Source organism: Simochromis diagramma, unplaced genomic scaffold, assembly GCF_900408965.1.
Source record: "Simochromis diagramma unplaced genomic scaffold, fSimDia1.1 OVJJ01000602.1, whole genome shotgun sequence".
Classification (NCBI taxonomy): domain Eukaryota; kingdom Metazoa; phylum Chordata; class Actinopteri; order Cichliformes; family Cichlidae; genus Simochromis; species Simochromis diagramma.
Window position 1 is genome coordinate 14,207,436 of NW_024387040.1, and position 23,721 is coordinate 14,231,156.

General features: G+C 43.0%; 1 protein-coding gene across 5 annotated transcripts in view; it reads right to left on the reverse strand.

The window, feature by feature from the left end:
- drosha (drosha ribonuclease III) overlaps positions 1-23,721 on the reverse strand; it is a 134,690-nt gene that overhangs the window by 100,889 nt on the left and 10,080 nt on the right. For all 5 annotated transcript variants that reach the window (XM_040044229.1, XM_040044228.1, XM_040044227.1 and 2 more), the window contains 10 exons: positions 22,928-23,088; positions 18,698-18,778; positions 17,205-17,291; positions 16,981-17,067; positions 14,674-14,745; positions 14,247-14,328; positions 11,922-11,996; positions 10,617-10,786; positions 7,300-7,424; positions 2,832-2,931 (listed from right to left, as the gene is read on the reverse strand). In XM_040044229.1, the coding sequence (XP_039900163.1) occupies positions 2,832-2,931; positions 7,300-7,424; positions 10,617-10,786; positions 11,922-11,996; positions 14,247-14,328; positions 14,674-14,745; positions 16,981-17,067; positions 17,205-17,291; positions 18,698-18,778; positions 22,928-23,088 (1,040 nt within the window). The remainder of the gene's footprint in view (positions 1-2,831; positions 2,932-7,299; positions 7,425-10,616; positions 10,787-11,921; positions 11,997-14,246; positions 14,329-14,673; positions 14,746-16,980; positions 17,068-17,204; positions 17,292-18,697; positions 18,779-22,927; positions 23,089-23,721) is intronic.

The following is a 23,721-nucleotide window of genomic DNA, read 5'->3' on the forward strand; positions in this document are numbered from 1 at the left end:
AGATCAGCTGATGTGCCACCATCACAGGCTGAATTTTGCAGTCTAACCTAATGTTACGTTCGATGATTGGTGCCTGTTCTTCTGGGTAAAATCTCTGTTTCTACAGAGGTTCAATGTACTTAACCCATAATCCAAATAATCCAAACAAGATATAATCTAAAGGGTGATTTACTGTCTGAAACTGTGTGTTTAGAGCAGTCTGATGCCTGAGCTTTTGGCTCACAGGGATTACTTTGACATGCACTGACCTCTTTATTTGAAACCTCAGTCATGTTTAATTTTAGCATCCACCAATGTAGCAATATATATATGCATGACAGAAAATAAGGCAAAAACATAGCAGGTCCATTTTAAAGAACCAAAAGAATAAAGTAAAGAGAGCCGCAGTCTGAAAACTGGGTAGAGACATCCTTAAGAGCACATCCCTGTCGATGCTGAAACGTACTGAGGAAAGAGAGCGTTAAGTTCTTGTGTGGCCGAGCTCAAGCTCAGACTCGAAACCAACAGAAAAATCTGTGGAGTGAGTTTAAGATAGCTTTGGGAAGATGCTGCAAAAGAAGAATCGGAGCAAATCCCCAAATCCACATACGCCGAGCTGATAGAGAAGACTCGAAGCTGAATCCACTGTCAAAGCACTGACTCGGGGCTGAATACTTATTCAAATTAGAGATATGAGATAATAAAGTAGCACAGTTCTGTATTTCATTTTCTTTCATTTCTAATACAGAGACAAATAACATCTTATAACACACTTCACCTATTCGCTCTATGTTGGGAACAATTTTAACCAAAAACTTTATTTATATTGCAAATAATCACTGCAAAAAAATACGACAGCGTTGTTGTGTGAATGGTTTTGAGGACCAGTCAGTGGTTTGGCTAAGTCCATCTGGGCAACACAGTCAGCCTGCATGTCTGACTGACACACACACACACACACACACACACACACACACACACACACACACACACACACACACACACACACACACACACACACACACACACACCTCTCTGTGCTCTCAGCATGAGATGCAGAGGGGGTGCAGAGGCGTGAGCCAGGGTGTGTAGGCCAGTTTTTGCCACACCTCTGCTCTCCCCAGAGCTCTGCGGACTTCAGGGGGAGTGCGGAAGTATCAAAGGGCCCGTCTGAGGCGCACAACACTGCTGCGAACACCTCTGACAGGGTGCTTCTTAAAATGCCTATCAGATGAGCAGACATTTAGTCTGTCAGTGAACGACCATTTACAGAGGAAGCTTCAGTGTTCCCTCGGGCATTAAGTAAATAGCGGTGCCACACTGCCACTGCAGTGAGGAGACACTGACATGGCTAATGCTGCTGGAGGAGCATGATGGATCCACTGTTTGGGTTCACTAATTGCTCCAGTGCAGGTTGACAGTGGGATTGTCAGGGCCTGTTAGCCGGGGAGCTTTGCCGAGCTACCTGGGAAACGAGCTAATTGAGCTCCGAGTTCTCGCTCATCATTGGTCCAGAGTGTATCAAACAGTCCAAAGGAGGAGGCTGGATCCGCAGCACACTCAAAGAATTAGAGGAGAAGCTGTGTCTGCTGTAGAGAAGTTGTGGGAAGGATGCAGTGCGGCAAGGTGCTTGTTCTCGGCTTGCCCAGGCCCCACACTCTCACACAGCACCACCACCCCATGAATCCCCGTGGCTACATGGTTATTACTTCACTAAACCTAAACCTTTTCCACTCCTGCTCCCAGGTGGAGGTTTGACCTTCACAGTCAACTCGAGAGCGCAGTTACAGGCGTTTTATTTTGAGCAGTAAAAATCAACTAAATTATGCATTAAAGGGTGGCGTCGCATTTTTCACATCTGTCATAAAACAATATTCAGGTGCACCGATAATACCTCGACTCGTGAGACTCAGACTGCAGAAAAGTTGAATTTTAGCCCAGAACACAGGAAGTGCATTAGGATGGGACGCTTCAATGGTCTGTATGCACAGAAGGCATGCTAGAGCCCAGGTGATCTGGTCACCTGACTGAATTAAATAAAACAAATGTGAGTCGTCAAAATAAAGACAAAGGAGTTAAAACAGATGAAGTGGAAGAGAAGGTGCGAAGAGTGAGAAAGGTAGTAATATAGTGCAAACTTTTAATGTTGCTCTGTTCTTCAGTGCACCATCGTTCGACAGTGCAAAACTTTAGCAACATAAGAAAAAATATCAGAAACTGTGAAAAAGGTTGAAATGGCCGAAATAATAGTTTAACAATAAAAAATGACTAAATATCCTCGCGTTGGCTGGACAATTGGACTGTTTAATCAGCGGTAAAGTTACGCTTTAAGTAAAAGCAACCACTTTAAGTCTGATATTCACACACAAAAAAATAACATAATTTGAAAAACTCCAGGTATTAATGTGTAGAAAATTACCTCTGCTACAAAAAAAGCATTAAATGCAACAAAGTGTGGCTACGTTTTCTTAACAACAACAACAAAAAAAACTAACAAAAAGAATCAAATATTGCTGCCTTTGTAAGTTTTGAACATCTCACTTTTGTTGAGTGAAATAGCATCTTTGTTACCGCAATAACGGCGAGTACTGGCAGGGAGTTTCCGATAAGCAGCTTTTGAATCAGTGCGCACAGCAGGAATAATAGCAATGGTAATAGTTTTGTTTTTGTAATTAATATCTGCGAATCGCTTACTTCTGCAGAGAGAGTAAGAGCGCCAGTGTTGCAGCAGCACCTTTCATATCTCCAGGACACGTGCTTCCACTGAAAGCGCCTTCTACTGATAAATTATGAGTGTGAGAAAAGAAACAAAAAAATAGATATCAAAGGCGGTTTTGTTTTCCTTCACCCACCTCTCTCTGTGTCATCTTCTGCTTGTCGATCTGCCTGACCTTGGGGCTGTTGGCCAGCAGGTGGCGTAGTTTCACGTAGCTCTTCCACAGCTTCTGATACCTGCGGACGGTAAATAAGGAGGTGACATGCTGACAAGTCCACCCTCTCTCTTTCACTCTCTGTTTCCATCCTTTGCAACAACACATCAATATTTCATTTGAAGCTTGCCTGATATCAAACATAATTTAACAGCAGCCAGCAGCTACTGTTGCATCAGCTGCTTGTGTGTGAGGGGCAGTGGACACAGAAGAGTCAGTGTTTCAGATGTCCACTGTTTGAGCTGTGGGCAGAAGTTCACACACACACACACACAGATACTCACTCACAATTTTCTGCTCACGTCGTAAAAAAGAACGAAAAAAAAACAGGGAACAGACGTGACACTGGCTCGAGTTATCTCGCAACCTCATTCTCATTTTCTATAAAACTCTATTGTCTTTCTTCTCATTTGCATCTGAAAAGAGGCACGGAGTTATCGGCAAGGTGACATGTAGCCATGATACCAACCACCTCCCCCCTCTCTCTCTCGCTTCCTCTCTCCCTCTCTTTTCAATCAGACCCCCTGATTGATGCACCAAGGGCCGGGTGTGACCGTTCTGCTCCCATTCAGGAGACTTTCTCCTCATTTACCCAGAGTTATTCAATTATGATTGGTGGGATGGAGGGGCTTGGGGGACAGGATGGCGCGCTGACAGGGAGAGTGGCATAAAATGACAGAAGGAGTGAGGGAGAGAGAGGAGGAAGGAAGGAAGGGTGGAGGATGAGGAGGGAGGTGGTGGTGATGGGGTGGGGGGTATGCTGTGGAACAGAAGAATTATAGAGCTTTAATAGCGGGGACTTCATTAGAGACTGAGACGAGGGAATGAGGCGGCTTTACCGCCCCGATTATCAGCTCACCAGCACCTCCGCACAGAAGCCCCGCTCGGACGAGAGACGGAGAGGAAGAAAGGGAGAGCGAGACTGAGAGAGAGAGAGTCTATCCAGCCTGGGAGGCCCCCTCGTCCCCAATCCGCTCCAATGACCTTTCCACAGATCTGCTGTGTGCTCTCAGGGTAGCGCTGCCGCGGCTCTCGCCATTCCCTGCACATGCTTTCATTAGCATATGCTGCCTCTTTCTTTCTCTTCAACCGCCCCCTCCCCTTCCTCCCCCATCTCCAGCCCTTTTCAAATGTAGACCACTGCTGGCTTCATCTATCTGTTACAGTAATGGCGCTTTGGCATTCAAACACAGCTTTCCGGCTTCAAAATTCCACAGTGGAATTTTAAGAACCGTGTGGAAAAATCTGGGAAGTGAAAAGTGACTTTTATGTTTACATTGCTCTTTCATATACCCACTACAATGATGAAGTACAATACTTGTAATATTGGCCTAACACCACTGTCTCTGTATCTGGGTGCTGTATGGTGGAGCAGCTGTCCACACCCCTTTTACGAAGGCTCAGAGTGGGACGACTGTCTCTTCTGGTTTGTAAATACGCTCCAGAGCGCTTTAAGGTGCAGATAAGACACAACGATAGGGACGCATTGATCAGATATTAGTCCGATCCGTACTCAACAAACCATCCACACAAACTGATCCATTTAACTGTGTTTGCAGGACTGCAGCAGCTAGTAGGAGCGCTATAGTAGGAGGAAGTTAGCAGCACAGCAGCAGCAGTTTGGAGGGATTTTACACCTGATACACCAACAGATTTATTTATACATTTTGGGTTTTTTTTAACTGTTTTTAAGGAGTTTGACATGACTGAAAAGCTGAGATAAGACAAAGCGTTATTCAGTCAGAAAGACTTAGGGTAGAAGCTAGAGGGACACTTGGCTAAGGGTGCGCAGATGATTGTAAACAGTTTAAGTTTATTATTTTACTTCACATGCTGACGTTCGTGTGTGTGTGAGGTGATGGAGAAAAAGGAGAAAGCAGCATGACTACAGCTTACAGCTGGATGCAGTAGCTTTATGATTCTCTTCTCTCGATCTTGTCAAACGCGCTGGTCTGCAGGTTTTTATACATGTTATTTGTTTGGTCATAATTTCTTATATTTCGGGAGTTCCACATCAGGTTACGGTTAGGTTAGAGTCAAGAATAGTTTCAGACCACGTTGTAACGTAGATTTCCCGCTGAAGTATAATTCATCCATTAGTAACTTTTCCGTCTTTAGCCAAAGAACCTGCTATAAGTGACTATGTGCTAAACCAAAATAATCTAAATTCATAGAAAAATTAACAAAACTATTTACAGAAACACGAAAACAATTTAAAAAATGTATTATTTTAGCCTGGTTTTCACATGCTGCATCTCATTTCAACTTTTTCTTGTTTTCATGCCGTTCTGCCCGCACTTAACTCAGTCCGATTTTTTTCCCTCCATGCATCAGTAAGTCTACAAACTAACCCTGTCGCTGAAGAGCTTCTTTGAAAAGCGAGAAAGAGCCAAAGATGAGACACCAGAAGAGTGTCAGAGTGCCAACAAAAAGAAAGCTGCATTTAAAAGAAAAGATCAAGAATCTTACTGAAATCAATGGTTCATCTCAACAGGTGATTCAAATGCTCTATAAAATAAGTGGTGACCAGACAGCTAATGAAGCCATGAAACAAGCTCAAGGCTCCCAATGCATGAAGCTGCTCCATGGTTAAATCAAAAAATCTAAAGTAGACAATTTTAATCCATTAAACATCGTAAATATGAAAACTTTTAATGGGGGAAAATATAAGTTTTATATATTTGTGTTTAAAAAAGGTCATTTATTGTAAAGAAAGTGTATAAATTCCTTTATTTCTTTAAGTTTCTGTTGCTTTAGTCTTTACATTGCACTCTTTGCCTTTTCAGACCAAAGACTTGACTCCCAGTCATCTGAGAAAAATGAGAAGCCTTCAGCATTACCGGACCTGACAGCATCAAATCAACTTCATTTTGCTTTCCTCATCAAACACTGTGCACCGTTTTATTTCCATTCTCCTTAAACGTTTGGAAAACCCATTTAAAAATAAAGACAGCCGCTTTTGCGTTCTGTGAAATGTAACTGCAGTGAGCTACGCAGGCACGGATAAGAAAAATGATGCATGGAAACACCATGTCAGTACGGTGTCACTGTCAGTGTCAGGAGAAAACGGCCCAATCGCGGCTCGGTATGCAAATTATGAGCTCAGCTTCAGGCTCATGAGTGACAAGAGACTCTGCCACTCTGAAGCCGTACATCAGCGAGGCATGAACGTGACGGCGTTCGGTTCAAACTCGAGCCACGCTGGCGGCGTTGTAGTTATTCAGCGAGACCGACATGAGAACCCGACAGCACGTTTGAGGGCTTTTCTGAAAGAGGGCTTCCGCCTCCTCTGCATAGTTTTTTTACCCCTTCTCCCCCGTGTGTGTCGCTCCTGCTTTTCTATACATCTCCTGACCTCTGTCACGCCATCACTCCTGCCTCATTGGTCGAGCTGGGGGAAGCTCGAGTGGCAGCCCCCCGAGCGCACGTGTCCAGCGGTCGGCGCGGAGGGAAGACGACAACACAGCATCTTCAGTCTCCCGAGTTAATATATGCTGCTGCTGTGTCCAAGACTCCCTCTCTGTGGCATTGCTGCAGCCGCAATCAACACCGACTCCTGCCCTCGCTACACGCATCATTAGCAGTGGTAGGAAATCCTTTCCGCTGGTCTCTTACTACTCGTTTCTGCATCGGCTAATGATGTCCCAATCCATCCATAAATTTGTCGTTGTCTGCCGCTTTGAGAAGTTTGACATGGCAGCAGGGTGCACGGGGATGAAAGTGCTCAGTGGACAGACTGCTAAAACGTGGCAGCAGGGGAGAGGGGACATTAGTCAGAGGGAAGAAGCAAACTAGTTCTGCCTAAATGGATTCCCTAATGATCATCCTCTTGTTTGCATCTTCATCACCACCATTTTCCTCCCGCACCTCCCCCTGACTGTTACGCTTTAAACCAGACATTTGAGTTAAAAAAGAAAGCCACAGGTTTAAATTTAGCATCAGAGTGCAGGAGTTGTGTGCCGACTTTTGATTAGCGATGTTGTCGCATCTCTTTGAACACCTCAGAGACTGCCGCTCACATGATCTAATACACTGCTTTTGTTAATTATGCAGCGGCACAGTACAGTATTCCCTACTGCAAGCCCTCCGGTGCGTGTATGTTGCATTACTATTCACGAGACAAACCGCGCCAGCTCCCGCCGCGGAGGCACCCAGCGGAAACCCGGGACCCGTGACGACGCATGTAAAAATGTCACGCCGCTCGTTTTCTCTTCCTCTTCCTCCCCTTCAGCTAGCGCCCCTCCTCTTCGACATACGCCGCTCTCGTCTTTCCTTGACGTGCAACGCCGCCGGTTCTTCTCTCGCCACCGAACGAACGAGGAGCGGTGGGAACGAGGGGGCCGGTGAGCAGCGGGGGAAGATATTTATCTGTGCATGTCGGCGGCCTTACTGGGGGTCTCCAGCGTAGCTTAACTGCGCGGGCCGTATCCCAAAATGAACGATGATGGGGAAAGTGATGACGTCTGGGTTGAACTGCTCCCTGTCCAGTTGGTCGATGCGCACGGAGCTCGGTTTCTGCGGGGGGGGGGAGAAAAACAAAGAAGTCAGCACAGCGAGGAGAAACATATTTACATAGCTACCGGGCAACCATCAATCAGTCACCTGCTGCCAGCATGTGAAATAAAAAATAATCCACCCAACAAGGGTCATCTGTCACAGGCGCATAATGAGATGAGGCCCAGATTGTGCTCGTAGCGTGAGCGCAACAATGATAAAGCGATGCCGGGGATGGCGAGCTAACTTCTGACGCTCTTATCGGGGAGGAGATTGACAGGCAACATGTCCTCGGCCGACTCCCAAATCACAGTTAGCCTGTCAGGCGTGTGGTGGGATCAGAGGAAGGGGCCGCGGCATAAGGAGCGCTGATCTGCATGGCAGATGGCTGGAGGCCTGCGCTCACCTTGACATTAGCCGCGTCCGCCCGTCGCCGCCTGCATGCAAACTTTGATTAGAGAGCGAGAGGTCGGCAGGCAACTTTGATTGTGCCGTTAAAGCGACATAATCAGGTTTGATTGGCGGCGTGATTGCCCTGTTTACAATCCCGACAAATACACTGTAAATGCTAATTCACAGATCTTAGGCCATTTAGTGTCCTCGGCTCCTCCACCTATGCTTTAATGCGCCGTAACAGATTGAAAGGCGATGGCGTCAGGGGAGCCTCGCGTGATTGGCATCGGATGCTTTCACTCAGAGCAGCATGTGACCTTGGTGTAACGCAGCAGGTGAGGGCTTTTCACAGAGCGAGAGTACGGACGGGCTGACCTACACCACTTAGCCCTAAAAGGACATTTTTATTGATTAGGGAGCGCTGTATGGTTTACACTTAAATACCTGCAAGAAAACACTTGTGTTTGCTATCAATTATGTGACTGACGGAAATGAGAATGCCGCTGGTTTGGTTTAATTAATCTATTGATAAAAATGGCTGGTTGCAGTGTATTTTTCCAACTTAATTGCAATGTTAGCTGCAGTTTAAACTGTGTGTATAATGAGCCACTTTATTGCCATCTGCTATTTGCTGTGCTTGTTCTCTACTACATTTAGTAAACTTTCCCACTTCTGTTTTTTTATAATTGATTGAGCAATTTTGTTCTATTTAAGTATTTTTAAGAACATTGAACACTTTTCTTTTATTATACTCCATTTTACTGCGCTGTTACTTTATTTTGGATTTAACAGAAACTTCCCACCTCAGATTTATCTGAAAGAAGTCGAGGGAAAGATACACTTCCTTAAAGTAATTATGCATGACGACTTAAGCTAGGTCGTTCCCGTTTTTCAGGGATAAATATCTGATTATATGGCTCTGTGAATGTGGTCTCACAGCTCATTGGCTGCTACACTCATAAGAGTATTTCAAAAATTCATACTGGGGAAAACGAGAGAGAAACATCACAAATTTTGAGCATAACATTAACACAATCTTGCTCTTTCTAAACAAGTTCACGTGGAGCTGGCACACGGTGTCATTCCTGGGGAATATCACAGTGAAGTTTCCATATTATACACTTAATATCTGCAAAATCATTCAGCAGATTTGGACTGTTTTAAAAGAAAAAAAAAAGTTAGGTCCTTGTTTATGAGAAGCTGTAAATCAAATATCAGTCCCCTGCCTGCAAAAATGTGGTTTCTGCAGGCCTTTAAATTTGCTGTCAGAGATCAAATTTAAAGCATCCATCATTCTCTGTTAAGCTGACACTGCTGAGAGTCCGTATTCATAGAGCCACAGTACCAGGTATTTACCCTAAAACATTCGAATGACCGAGTGCAAGTAGTTTTCGAGATAATGAAATTGAAAATGGCTCCTAAAAAGATGCGACTGCCATGCCTTGAAAAGCATTTTGGAGAAAACTAATAACAGCAGGAGCCTGAAATTGTGCGTAACAGGGAATTTTTTTTAAGATAAATCTGAGATGTTCAGGTGGGAGGCATTTCATAAACTGACATAATGTGTGTTTTGGCTGCTGTTACAAAACATCTGGGATAATAAGGCCTTCAGTTTCTCTTTCCTCCCTCTCCTCCTTGCTACAGAGTGGCGGGCCTAAATTGACCCTTGCCAGGCCTCACAGCGGGAGATTAAAAAGAAATAAATCCAGAAGCAACAGCCTGAAGAAAGTGCAAGTGTAAAAAAAACAAAGGGTATTATGAGCTCGTATGTTTCGCCTGCTCAGCTGATCGGCTGCACATGTTAACTAAACCAGAGTGCCAAGTTATTCACGGCTGCATCTCAACAAGGTTAAACTTGATTCGATGTACCGCTGCTGGTAGAGCCTTCGCTATTTTATCTTTAACCTGGAAGTGGGAAATAAACACCCTGAGGTGAGTTCACGCCCGTCACCCACCGAGCACGTGCACAGCTGCTAGCGCTACACTGATTGAACTCTCATTCCCGACCAGTCGCAGCCGCCGGGCATGACAACTTTCCTGTTGGAAACTCTGCCCTGGACTCGGGGAACTTGTGATTGGCATGTTTAAAATATTAATTTTCCGGCATGTTTTACAGACAACACACAGGAATGGCAGTGATTTAATCAAAGCTTAAGGCGCTGGGCTTAGAGCTGTAAATATTTTAAAACCATGCTTGGTCAGAGAGAATGAAGTGGCTGTAATCAGCCATCCAAACAATCACCAATATTGGAAAAAGCTTCCTGGGAGTGTCGTGATCCATTGCTTTGACCCTTGCCTCTGATAACTCTGTTTTCTTCAAAGAGGGTAAAGCTCCAGACACGACCTCTTTAATACACTTCGTTTGACTGGCGGTCTAATCGTTTAAGTTGAGCGCAGCAATGGAAGACCATTATACACCCACGGTATGGAAAGCCTGACAGCAACAATTCAGTGCTGCCAGGAACAGCAGTTGACTCAATAACTCACCCACACCAAAGGTTACACAATCACATTCACTGCTCATATGCAACATCCTTGCTAGCAAGGACATCTTCACCTTTACCCAGACACAATTTCTGTACCTCCTTCATAATGTGGGCCACACGAGAAGGTTAACCAACTTTGACTGCGACATAAAAACCTTCCTGCCGTAATAGTGCCGATGACAACAAACGCCCTGGGCATAAAAGGTGAGGCTGCTCGTGTCACAGGCTAACAGGAGCAGCCTCATTCCTGCAGTGTCTGAGGGGACGCGCAAACGTCCTTGAAACGTCAGACAAAGCCACCTCGGTGTCGTAACAAAGAAGCCGAGGGCCTCACCATGCCCGGGTTGGTGACGATCATGCCCTTGCACTCCTCGGCGTACTTCTGCCACGCCAGCTCCTCCCACTGCAGCATATCTGCAATCTCCTCCTCGGGGACCAGGGGCTTGCTGCTGCGTAGTAGGTAGAGCAGCACCTGATGCATTGACAGCACCTCCTTCCCGCCATCTGAGACATTTCATAAACACAAAGAAGAAATAAATTAATAAAGCCACGTGTGCATAGAAGCTGAAGACAGAGTTCAACAGATATTTATAGTTAATGGGGAAAAAAAGAAAAATGTAAAAGCCTCACTGCAGTTATAGGAGGTTAACTGTTTCTCCGAGCATCCATGTGTTGTTGTATAAAAAAAATCAAGAATGCTGTTGGAGAATATTCTCTGTTTTATACATCTAACCCGCCTCACCTCTGCCAACTCTCAGTTTCTCAGCCAATATTCAGCGAAAACATACTGTGAAAATGTCCCCGTGCATTACAATGGCACTGTTCAGGAAGTGCACAGGTGAGCAGGGGAGCTGATGCAAGGTCGGACGGCGCGCGATACGTGAAGGCACATAATGACACGCTTATAATAACAGTCCGCCCTGAATTACAAGATCAGAAATAAGCTGAGAGGCACCGCACACACACATGTGCAGAGAAATACAGCTGAACACAAGCGTGCAATCACGCAGGTCAAACAGAGGCAGTTTAATAGACACTCATGCAAAATTGATTGACCTCCATTTCAGATGGACACAAACCAAAAAAAAAAAATCCACTGTCCTCTCAGTCCGGGATGCATTAGGACTAATGCACACCCCGCGACTCTAAATTCCAAACACACCGTCATCGTGCTCTCACTGTAACTCCCCTGTTTGCTCTCTGCCTCTTTCCCCTTTACAGATCACATCAGAAACACTGGATTGGGTCTTCTGGCGCTTTTGTAAAAGAGACAGATAAGTGTTTGTAGCCGACTAAATTGGGAGAGCTGGGAGAGAAATTGTTTTTTGATGGAGAGAAAGTAGGTGGGCACGGCTGTCATGACAAACGCTGCGGTAATATCATAGTGCACCAGCACCATCATGTGCATCAAAGATGAATACCAGGCAGACACGCAGAGGCTCAGGCACTAACTCCATCTCCCATTTTACCAAGAACGAACCACAACTATCACCATGAGTGTGAAAGCTTTGAGTGGATATCGCTGGAGGAGAGTTTTTTTTGGTTTTAGGCAACGTGAGACAGCTTAAGAATTACAGACCACAAGAGGGAGACAAATGGCAAAAAAAAAAAAAAAAGAAGGTTCTGTGACGAGTCCTACCGGGCAGAAATCTGACAAAACGTGGCATGAAATGGAACCGTGGGCATCCAGAGACCTCACCGTCAGACTCCGGATCTGGAAAAAAGACATTTATTAATGACACAGTCTTACGTGCTTTTCACTCATTATTAAGAGTCTAACTTTATGAAATTGAAATGAAGACCCCAATTATTTAAAATAAGAGTTATTAATAAGAATTCAAGCTTTTCCTTCATATCATGGATGTGACTCTAAATGTGAATTACTATGTTTAATATTTAAAATGTTCTCTGTATGTGTAATGACTGCAAAGGTTAAACTCATATAGGATTAGGTGTTGGTCGCCAATGCTCTCTGCCCCCATCTTATCTCCTCATTATCACTCTGACAGGTATAATATAAATGCATGATCTGTGCACATTGTTATCAAAAATGCAGCGCTGTTGTAATAATGGGGAAAATTACATTGTTTTAAACGCCTTTCAACACAGTTCTCAACAGATTTTAACAAAGGAGAGAAGAAAGCATAACTTTATTACTAAGCAACAAAAAAGATCCATTATTTAGTTTTATGAGCCTTGTTATCCAACTATATATGCATCCGAGAAAACATTACAGCAAGTAAGTTTATAACAGAACGCAGTTCCTCAAATGGCCACTGGGGGCTGACACTAAAAGTGAGTCCCGTGGTAAAATATATTTCACAGTTTGTTTGTTTTTTTTGTTTTTTTTTTTTTAAACTTACCTGTCAAAGATTATTACTTTTAAAATTTTAAAATTAGAAATTTGCCCATAGTGATTGACAGGTGTCTCAGCAACGTTATAATAGTGGATTAAAGCTAACCTTAAAACTAGACGAGTCATCGTAAAACTTTGTAGTTTACTTAAAAATAGTCTAACAAATGAGTTTGTACGTACAAAACTAACTAAAATCACATTAAAAAGATTTAGTCTTAGGCAGTTTTGACAAACATGCCATAATCTGCCTGATGAGGCTTTGGTGCATCCATCCTGAAGAATTTTAGTAAACTGAGAGGCGGTCTGTTGCAGCAGCTCATGATGTTGTTTTTAATGACTTCAACATAAGCTTGATTTTCCTTGCTCACTGTGTTTTAGGCAAGATCGAAACAGCCACCTTTTGTCTTGCAGTGAAGTTTTAAAAGCCTTACCAGTGTTTTAAAATTGGATTACACTTTTGGGAATAGCCAATCTCTATCAGCTGATCGCACTGACAGTTCTACCACCAGGAGGGAGGCTTGTAATCCCAGAGAAGCTATGAAGGAAATGACCGCCTTTCACAGCTGTTCCACGGAGGTATCGGGACAATAACACGGAACGAGCTCGTTGGGCTGATTAAGTGTAGGCGTGTAGATGAAACACTCACGCTTCCTGGGACCACAGTGTACCTGGCTTCACACGTAACGTTATTCTGAGCAGTAAGAAGAAATACGGACGGACTTCAGTGGTTGTGGTTTAAACGTCGATGTAATCGCAGACATGTTGCTGTGAAGAAATGCTTCTGCGGACTAACTATCGAACTGCTAGCTGTGTGAATGCATCCATTATAGTGGCTGAGGGAATTGCTCCGTTTCAATCCAGTTTACATGAACACAGTTTGGAATTCTCCATCAGTGGATACAAGCATCACCCAAATGGTAATAGATCCTTAGCAGCCTCTGCACCACTTACTGGAGATGCTCAACATTTTCTATTACATCTATTGGGTGCAAGCATTGTGGTATCTATAACAGACACCACAATACTTCTATTAATTTTAAATTTAAGCTCATACTAGATCTGATTTATCGAACTCTTCGCTTTCTTGTATTTTCTATTTAGCTGAACAAGTTCTTTAGTGTACGATTTCAACTTTCCAGAGCTGTTTTGTTCAGTGAGTCAGAATTTATTTTACTGAGCCAAGCTGGCTGCTTTAACAAAGTGCATTCCCACCTTTTAACTCTTAATGCAGGTTTGTGTGTGCGAGTTTGTGTGAATGCAGTTTGCTAACAAACCTTGCAAGCGTTAGCACCCTCTCATCTAAATATGGTCACTTATGTCGAAGAAAAAAACCCCAAAAAACAAGACAAATTGAGGCTTTTAAAAAAACAAAACTATTATATACAAAAAATATTTCCATAAAAATAAAGGATGGCATTCAATAAGATGCCCATTTTGGTATTTCTGTAGCGTCCAAGCTGCAATTTGAGATAATTTCCTCTCATTTTGTGACCCATGCGTAAGAGATGCTGGTAGAACACGCTGCAATTTACAAGCGACAATCACCGATAAAGCTGGGAGTTTCTGTGATCTGTGTGTAATTGCGAGCCCTCGCTTTGGGAATCGTACCTGTCAGGTTCCAGTCATAAAGCTCAAGAATATCCCGGAACAAGTAGGAGGCAAACAGCTCCAGGCCTCGGACGCAGTAGTTCTGTACACGAGAGACAGCAGAGGTTTGTTATCAGCGCCACGTGAATATACAGTAGCAGCATGCAGCCACAAAGACTACCCCATAATGTAGATATGATTGATAACTAAATCCAGTTCTGAGACTTTATCACATAAGCCACCTTATTGATACAATCACCCTCAGCGGGTCAAAAGGAAGCTCTTTTTCCTCTTCTAAAAGGATTAGCACCTTCACTCATCCGAGCACTGAGGTGCGAGAGTTACACGGGGCTCAGCGTAGCGCTCAGTCTCAGCCGTTTGAGATAAAAACAAAAGGGGTGAGAAAGGGGAGAAAAAGAGCTGGCAGATAAAGTGGGGTTTTACTGACCTCCGGTGCCATCTCCTCTATGAAGTGAATGGTGTAATCTATGTTGAAGCGGATCACACGGCACAATGGAATCTGTGATGATGAAAGGAGCAGAGGACGAGAAGAAGAAAGGACAGACCGACTCATTACCATGGCGTTAGGCAGAGGTCACAGCTTTGCAAGGAAACTCATTAAAACCTTGTTTTTGGGGTGTTTTTTTGTCTTCAGTGGAGCTAGCTCACATCTGTTGGAATATTTGGAAACCACATGGAAAAAAAAAAAAAAGCAACTCAAACGCACATGTACAAGTGCTCTCCCCCTACTCGCTCACACAGGCGTGAGCACCTGACTCTTGAAAATTAACTAACTGAAATCATGCTAAATAGATAAGCCTGCTCTTCTGTGTTTAATCTCCCTAGTTACACGGTCTTTGTTGTTAGAGCGCAGGGGTCCATTTTAAGAGATTAACCTGGGAGCTACTTTCGTTCTTGCCCATCCCAGCAGCCAACTAGCAGGGGGCTAATATCACCAGACTCTGCGCTTCCTAATCCCCGCACTGCCACGAAGAGTTTACCCCAGCTTTTAACAAGGGCCGCGTAAATTATCCAGTTCAAATCATGCCTAATCCTCTGGGTTCTTTTCAAGCTAGAGGGGATATTGACAGAGTGCTCTAGTATTCAAACGTGCAGGAAAAAACACACACATACGTAGAGAGGGGAGGGAAATATTCCAGAAACGGCGTTTGGTGATCCCCTCGGCTGATTTCTCTCTTCTTTAAAACTTCCACTTTGGGGGACGGCGAGAAAGAGAGGCTCCACTCAAATCACAGCCACTCTAGTGTTTGACAGTCACTGATGGGCCTTCAAAAGTGAGCAAGAGGACTCTGTGACAAGGTCAGCCCTGGGAGAGAGGAGCACTTTGTCCACGCGACAAAGAAGTCGACCCGAAGCCAAGAGTCGATTTGAAGTTATTTCTGACAAGAGTGGAGCTAAAAGGAGGAGGGATGGTCCACTTAAATGCTGAAAATACGAAAAAATGATGTGTTGCCTCAACAGACACGTAGAAGGTTGAGTGTCCCCCATCACAGGCAATCTAGATCTGACTGAGCTGCACAACTGATCGTGGGCCTGGGCTTTTTAAACCGCAGGCTTTCGAGCAGGCAGGCTCACACGTAAGAGGGAAAAGGGAATAAAAAACTAAGAAAAAAGTATTAAGAAGGATACTCTATCAGTTTGCTATTGCAAACTTCTGCAACTCCACCCATATAAATCAAAACTAATGCCTGATTTTAATTTGGCTGATGTCCCCTTGAACAAAGTCTCCTTGTGTGGCGCTGACATGCTTCCAGGGTTTTCTGCTATTTTTAGATCGCTTTCTGGAAGCTCCATTGTGACTGCTTGCACAATGATGTGCGCTGGATCTCTTCAAATGTATTAAAGCAGTGACCTTTCAACTGCTTTAATACATCATTTCGTTTTGTGAAAGAAGGCAAAACCCTGCATGCATCCACATCAGGTGTGCAAGGTGGGGAAATGAGGGAAGATTGAGATGGCGTGGGGAAAAAAAACCCCCGTTGTATTTTCATGTACCGTTACACGATGGCACAAACTCAGGTGCTATTTTTCCCCAAATCCCGTATGTGTTTTTGTTTCTAACTGCATGGACTTCAGTGACTGGACTTTATATACAGAGATTACACATGTGGTTCCTTTTCCTCTTGTTGTTTTCGACCTCATGTAGCTGCAAGGTAACTGATGTGCAAGATTTATGTATATGTGAATACCTCTTGCAACCCTAAGGTTAATGAGCAGGATCCTAGTAATGAGTTTCCAAAAAAAAAAAGCCCTAAAATATCACCAATGAAAGAAACAATCCACAAAAAACACTTTAGCATTTAGGTTTGTGTATCCTGTTTCTACCAGACAACCTTTTGGCCTTTAAGTCATTAGTGAAGCTGCACATATCTATGAATAACACACTGTATCAAGCATTTGTGCAGAAAAAGACTCCCCCGAGGTGAAATGTCAATGAGGAAGTCGTAACCAACCCAGTACACTTATACTTCACCTTTGCGATGCTTAACATGACACTTACAAACAAAATAGAGTAAACTCAGTGTGACACCCGCCTCCGAAAAGCTCAACGCAAAAGGAACTGCCGACTCCGAACAAGTAAATAAATAAAAATAGAAACTATAAAACACAACAGCATAACTGAGAAAAATGACTTTACACTGACACCCACTGTTACTGTCAAAAACCTGAGAGTGCTGTGGTGGAAAATTCATGGCTTACCGCCCGAGCTGCTAACAATTCAAAGCAGGCTTACGTTAGTGAGAGGAGTGTGGGAGAAGAGAGAGAAGCCTTCAAACAGGTACTCGTGGTCATCGTACTCAATCACTGTCGGCCTGTCGGTCTGGAACAGAAGAGAACAAGAACAGTCTCACGAGCACGCAAACACAGCGCTGCAGTTTAGGTAGAGTGCTGTGAATATAAACAATCAGAACAATGTGTTAGCATGTATTCAACCTAGTTGTTTATTTTAAGTTATACCAGGAAGTTGGTGGGCGGTGACACAGTGATCCTGTAGTGGAACAGTTTGCCAGCGTTGTTGTTCATTGGACGGCACCGTTTCACAGGCTGGAAAAGATTTTAAAAAGTCAATATTTGACACCGATTACACAATTACACAGTGAATTCACATTTATTATTATATTTACAAAATACCACAGTTTTTGTCTTGGCTGCATCCTTTTACTTTGTTGTATTTACACCTTAAATATTGTCTGACAAACCGGTCCATGGCGCAAAAAAGTTTGGGGACCGCTGCTTTACTGAATACAACACTGACCAAGACAGCGATTAGCCACAGTGGCTAATTCCATCTTTTCAGTCTACTTTTAAAGTATTTTAATTCCAATCTGTCATTCACCTTCTTGGTCCTTTATAATCAAGCCAAAAAACATTCAATTTATACCGATTTGGAGCGAAAAAGGCATCAAAATGTTCTAATTATGAAGGTTAAACTACAACATATTTTCCAGTTTTCTTGAGAAATTACTTAAGCATATACAGTGGATTGTTCTGCTAATGGACTCTTTATAGGATTTCACTCATTAGCTGGTTGAGCAGACTGGGAAAAAAAAAAAAAAAAAAAAAGGGGGGGGGGGGGGGGGGGGGCATTGCTGTTCCCTTCTGCAGATGAATGCAGTCACGCAGAGGCATCTTGTTAAGTGCAGAAGTAAGTGAAGAGCAAAGCATGTTTGCAGAGGTTATTATGAAGACAAACTGCTGGTATGAGTGATGAGTAAAAGCTTAATTGGCATCCTATAATGAGCATAATTATAAAGTCAATACACATTAGAAACTTATTAAAACAAATAATTGACTAACAACTTCCAGGTCAACAAAGAGCAACAAGAAATTAACGCTCTAATTAACTCGAGACTGATTTTTTTTTAGTAATATTTTCTGTCTTAAAAATCTATCAATCAATCAATCAATCAATCAAATATACATCCCCAAACAAGTGAGTATGGAGCAGACATTTACCTGCCTTTGTCTGGAGGATGATGCACATTTACCACTATTTAACGTACCTATCATTGGTTAATAAAGTCATTAAGGATTCATTAAACAATCCCAGAGTTTGATCATTTCCTACTGGGCATAACGGCAAAAGAAACTGAACGACTGAGCTTTTTGTAGATAAAATGCATTTTACTTATTAGATGACCACGCGGCTGGTGGGAGTTATAGTTCCAAAACACAGCAAAGTAAGAAAGTGAGTCATAAAAGAAAATCTATCTCAGTGTGTGGAAAAATAGCCGATGAATCACTCGGACGCAACTCCCCAGTCAAATTTCCTGAAATGTAATATCCTTTTGTTCTTTAAGATGCTTCTGTCTCACTTATCGTGCCTTTAACACAATAGAAGATGGCCTCTGTATAGAAAATGCATTTAGCCTGACTAAAATAATGCCCTTGCCCCCGCGTGGCACAACTTCAAGGTTATGAAAGGGTGATTTATTCATGGCGTGTCATACCTCTTCCCCCGGGTAGATGCTGTGGCGGATCCCTGTACGTCTGGCCTTGGCACTGCACTTACACAGGGGACCATCATTCATCTGGACAGAAAGAAAATACGTAAATCAGACAGAACTGCTTCACTTGCCATGTATAACACAGGGGCTGCTCAACATTTTACATCTCTAAACTGCAGACTCCTGACCTTTATTTCTTTGCTGCAGTTTGAAGTTTTGACTTTTTAAACTTCACTTTGTGACATTGTCTCCGCAATACATATCCTCACAATAAAACTGCTGGCCTATAACTTTATTACACACCGTCTTTCCATCAAGTGGAAATGACATTTATTCAAAGCAGAAAGAGGAAGCGCGCAACTGACATAGAGACGAGACAACAATACCCAGAATACCTAAAATGTGAAAGTCGGCTGTGCTGTCACCGCAACCAAAAAGCCAATAAAGACCCAAACCAGGAAACCTGTGAACCAACCACGTTCCATTGACACGAGGGTCACGGCAGTTTCAAGTGGTTGGTGGCAGACTTATTCACACATCAGTAATTTCCCTTGCAGTAAAGATGTAGCTAGGTGTATTCAAAACATGAATTAGCGTGGCATTGTCCAGTGCTCTGGTGCCTGGATTGAGCCACTAATGAAGCCGTAGGATTGTGTTACTTTTTCTGTGGATACTAGAAGTCCAACCTGCAGGTGGAAAAGCAGATTGTTAGATTTGGCTGGCGAGTCTATATATGTGTTTTTTTATGTCCCACTGAAATAAAAGTTATGGCTCTTTTCACATTTATGTAGACAGCAGCTTCAAAATAAATGCCCAGAGGCTCTGCTGGCTGCTGAGTTTGAAGACTTCTTTATAGAAGGACTTTGGTTGTATGTGCTGTTAGTGGTTTCAGATATTTACAAAAAGACTTTAGAAGCCAACAGGGAAGAAATGGAGTCCTTACTGTAGCTACACTAGATATTTATGGCCACAACAATCAACTCTTACATTCTGCTTTTTTGAAATGTTTTTTGCAGTCTTATCGAGTTGAAGTCTGTTGTGGAGTTAAGTAATGTGCAGATTATCCTCAGGTCCAACAGCACAGCTGGTACGGTTTCTTTCTTCTTTATTGGATTATTTAAAGTCAGTATTTATTTTACCTATGTGGATCTAACACAGATGAATACTGGACAAAAGGTGCAATGATCATATGGATGCCCTACAGCCTTTTTGACAAGCTTTCTTCTACTCGTTCTTCTTCTACTCTTTAATTACAGAGCCATGCTGTTGTAATACACGTGGCAGAAATAAGTCAGGCTTTACTGGACAGCAGTTTATCTACTGTCTTAAAACTACTATATACTCTCACAGGTAACTTTATATGGTATATAAGAGATGGCAGCAACTCAGCTGTCAACTTAGAGCGTTGAGACGTGGTGCACTTAGGGACATGTCCTCAAGGGTCGTGACATGGTTCAAGACCAGAAACTGCGGAAGGGATTACAAGACCAGGCTGCACGAAAATCTTAGAAAATGCGACATTCATACTATGGGCGATCTCATTTCAGACAAGATTTCAACAAACAAAACAAAAAAAAAACAAAAAAAAAAAAAGACGACGACGATTGTACCACATTTTGATCCGGGACATACTCTGCATGAAAACAAGCGCTCACTCTTCCTGCTCAACAAATGACAAGGGCGGAGCCTTATACCACGTGATACAGAAGCTGTGCCGTGTGATGCTAAAATTAGCAGGGAAAAACTAGGGAGAGCACGTCAGGGATGACGAGAAAGTGACAGGAGAAAATCAGTCCCGGTCAACCACCCAAACATCAATAACGGGAACCTTATACAGCGCTTCCCTATACCCATCGAACTCCCGCAGGCACAAAGAAATTACGGAGGCTATTACTTATCACCTGACCAAAGATATGGCTCCCATCAACACTGTGCAAAACGAGGGATTTAGGAAAATGATCAACACCCTAGACAAACGCTACACAGTGCCGTCCCGCAACTATTTTTCTATTGTTGCACTACCTGCTCTATACACGCAGCATCGAGCAACGGTGGAAACGGAATTTCAAGCAGTACAACATTTTGCGGCAACAACAAAACGTGAGACATTTGTTGTTTTTATGTTTATTTATTATTTTTATGTTCAGTCTCAACTGTTACGAAGTTGATGTGCAGTTAATAAGTGCAATAAATATTTATACTGGAAAAGAGAATCGTGAGAGAATCGTGATCTCAATTCTAAGCCAAAAAATCGTGATTCTCATTTTATGCAAAATCGTGCAGCCCTAACGACCACCTACAGTGTTTACAGAGAATGGTCTCAACAGACTAACTATCCACTGAGCAGCAGCTCAGTGAGTTGACAAGAGTACATCAATAACTTAAATAACGACTCCTTTTAACCAACGTTTTCAGAAGAGCACATGTCGAACCTTGAAGCAGATGGGCTACAGCAGCAGAAGCCCACACCAGGTGCCCCGCTCCTGTCAGCGACGAGCAGGAAACTAAGGCTACAATTCATACAGACTCATCAAAGTTAGACAACAGAAGACTGTAAAAACGCTGTCTAGCCCGATGAATCTCGATTTCTGCTGCGACATTTGGACGATTCTAAATTGAATGAAACAGGAAAGCATGGATCCATCTTCCCTTGTTTCAGTTCAGGGTGGTGGTGGTGGTGTACTAGTGTGTGGGATATTTTCTTGGTATCCCATGATGACCACAGTGTACCCACCTTCTTATGGCTGCTTTCAGCAACATAATGTGTCATGTCACAAAGCTGAGATCCTCTCAAACTGGTTTCTTGAAAACAACAGTGTACTCAAATGTCCTCCACAGTCACCAGATCTCCATCTAATAGAGCTGTGGTGGAATGGGGGTTTCACATCACGCATGTGCCACCAAAAACTCTGCAGCAACTGTGTGATGCCATCATGTAAATATACATCAAAATCTGAGGAATGTTTTGAGCACCTTGTTGAATTTATGCCACAAAGAATTGATAGACTTCTACAAGCAAAACGGGTCCAGCCTGTGTGGAACTGCGAGTGCGTGTGTCAGGAAAATGTGTTGTTGGAGACACCTAGTGTTACGGCACCATAAAAACAGTGGTTTGGCAGGTGTTTGACATGCTTCGATGTCTGTGCACGGATTATGACAACTGGTCGAAACACACATAAAAGTGTGTCACTGAGATCAATGAAGGCCAAGATCAAAACCAGGTGGAGTCTGACCTCTGAGTATTGTGACGATGGCTCATGGATTGGATATTCAATCTTTTTATATAAATAAATATCAGTTAAATGGAGGAAAAACACCAATAATAACTTAGTAATTCACACATTTAGTAACTAAAATATGGAAGTGTGATATTAAAACTAAATTACTGTTATTTCCTAAAAAATATAATATATTATTTATGTTGTCTGATGAATTTATTTCGTTAAGTGAGACATACATAAACGTATGTGTAGACTTAGTTAAATCTGACAGATTAGAAAAAAAAACTGAGATTGCAAAGTCATATTTTGCTGATGCAAAATTCTGCTTGAGGTTTTAATTCAGGATTACTTGAGTGCTTTTCTTATAATGTCTCTGGTCTAATGCAAAGTGAGGTCTCTGCAGTTTTCCTGCTTTTATTCACAATGCAGGGCCAGTATCAAGTCAATTTCACATTGCACAGCAGGAGCCAGCACATCAGATTACATCTAAGTGCTGGAAATAGTCTGTTTGGTTTTGGAGAGGGTTCTTCCTGGGTAGAGAGTACAGGGGGGGGCAGGAGAGTTAACATCATCAGTTATCACATAGGCATAAATCACAAGGACTTTGATCTAGAGAGCTGGCAGGTTAAGGACCATTTAATGTCTGTTCTGGCTGCAGGGGACATCTGCATTCTCACTTGTTTCTCTGCGGGGTGATGTCTTTGAAAGTTCTGCACGTGTAAAAAAAAAATGTTATTTGATTGATTTACTTTAACTTTTAAAATCATTGATTCAAAAATGAATATAAAGTCAGCTGTTGTCAAAAAACCAAATGTTTTGGTTAAAGGTTTCAGCCTGCCTGTGCAGCTGCCTTATTGTTCTCACATCGACAGTATGTCTTCCAGTATTTCAGGAATGCTTTCAGATTGAGATATTCCGTATGATTTAATACTTTGTCGGGCATGAATTCAAGAGGCATACACAGAAGATAGAACAATCTATCCTCGGCATCCTTTTGTTAAGACACACTAACCTCCCCGGGGTCATTGTACCAGAGCTCCTCGTGCAGCCGGTCGGGGTGAGCTTTCTTCCTTTTGATCTCAGCGATGACATCAAAAACCTCTGAGTCAGAGCTGCTGGAGCAGGTGGTTCCTTCGCCTTCTGACTCACAGTCTGAGTCGCTGCTGCTGTCATCTGAAACCACAGTGCAAGAAGGTCTTTAATCATGCGAATGCTACGCGGCTAACGATTAAAACTAATTCGGCGAGCCGGAGCTGGTCGAGTGGTTAAGCTCCTCTGCTCAGCTGTGCCCTCGCAAAGTATTACACTCACAAGGCAGAGTCAAAGTAAAGTAATCTGTCAAAATGCTTTAAAACTGCGCGCTCGGGCTCTGCCAACTCTTGAGGAGGAATACTCACCCTGGCTGTGTAGATGACACAGCAAACCTTAAGATCTGTTACCCAATTTGCACTTGCTTAATCTTTCATTATGCAAACAAATATAGTTTAGCATGACTAACAGCTAACTGTGGTGGTTTCGTTGTCTAAACACTGTTGTTCATAACAATTTCCAATTTTCATGCCAGTTGCAGACTTTAATGCATCCGTGAGATTAAAAGCAGGGTGCACTTGCCAAAGTTGACATCTGGCACTTGTGTTTTCTCTCCTCCTCTCTCACTTGTCATTCTCCCTCACCGAAAACAAACCTCAAACCAAAATGAGGATTATAATTACCATTCTGCTGAATGGTTTGTGGCCCTTAGCTAAGCAGAGTCTTTAATTCTTATCAGCACTTTAACTCGAGTGTTTGATTGTGAAGTCGGCGCCC